This window comes from Trypanosoma equiperdum (assembly GCF_001457755.1).
Source record: "Trypanosoma equiperdum strain OVI genome assembly, contig: ctg_360, whole genome shotgun sequence".
Taxonomy (NCBI): Eukaryota; Euglenozoa; class Kinetoplastea; order Trypanosomatida; family Trypanosomatidae; genus Trypanosoma; species Trypanosoma equiperdum.
Genome location: NW_027124266.1, coordinates 2,299 through 3,068, shown reverse-complemented (window position 1 = coordinate 3,068; position 770 = coordinate 2,299). Strand labels below are relative to the sequence as shown.

The following is a 770-nucleotide window of genomic DNA, read 5'->3' as shown; positions in this document are numbered from 1 at the left end:
TGTGCCACAGCGCAGCTGCCTTCGACGCTATGTCGTCGTCTTTCATGAAAACGACGAGTCCATTCAGTGGCCCGTGAAGCTCCGAAGAATCCGTATAGCAACGCGAAGCTTTCAGAACTGTGAAGCCACTTCGCATCGTCGTCGTCCGGCCACCTTCCAAAACCTCTTTCACATACACCGCCTTGCTGCCTTGATTACACTCACAGGTCGCGCCATGCTTGGCCGCCTCCCCCTCACACGTACCGCCATAATCACCGATCACAATGTCATTGATGACGTAGCGCCGTTGGTTGTATAGCGACCTGACAAATGTAGCGCGGTCCTTGAGCCATTCAACACTACTAAGTGCCTGAGACAACACCTCCCCACAAATCCACCCATACACCATCAACTCTCCCTCAGGATCGTGGGTCAGGAAATAATCTGCTTCAGTGATGTTGGTTTCGCTGACGTGAGCTTTCAGGTATTCACTCATAACTTCTTGAAAACGCTTGATTGCTATGTACTGGCTGTCCTTCGCAAGCGGATTGGTGCCTGTGAAAAGTAGCTGCCCGGATGCGAATGAGGCCCCTGCAGCTTCCAGAGCGCGCAACCACATTTGTGGGAGTTTCGCCTGGACGGCTGATGGACTAAGAATATACGACCGAGCGATTCGCTCCTCCGCTACCATCATCATCAAGAACTTCGCGGTATCTTTTCTGGGGAACCAAAGACAATAATGGCCTGAGGAAGGGCAGCGGCGAAGCGCTCGAACACCTCTTTGAACTCAG

The 770-nt window shown here is 52.6% G+C and overlaps 1 pseudogene across 1 annotated transcript in view; it reads right to left on the bottom strand.

Moving 5' to 3' along the window:
* Positions 1-16: 16 nt before the first annotated feature.
* The window catches only part of TEOVI_000143300:pseudogene, a 1,432-nt pseudogene continuing 678 nt past the window's right edge, over positions 17-770 (bottom strand). Inside the window, 2 exon segments of the mRNA in view lie at positions 17-697; positions 700-768. Coding sequence covers positions 17-697; positions 700-768 — 750 coding nt within the window.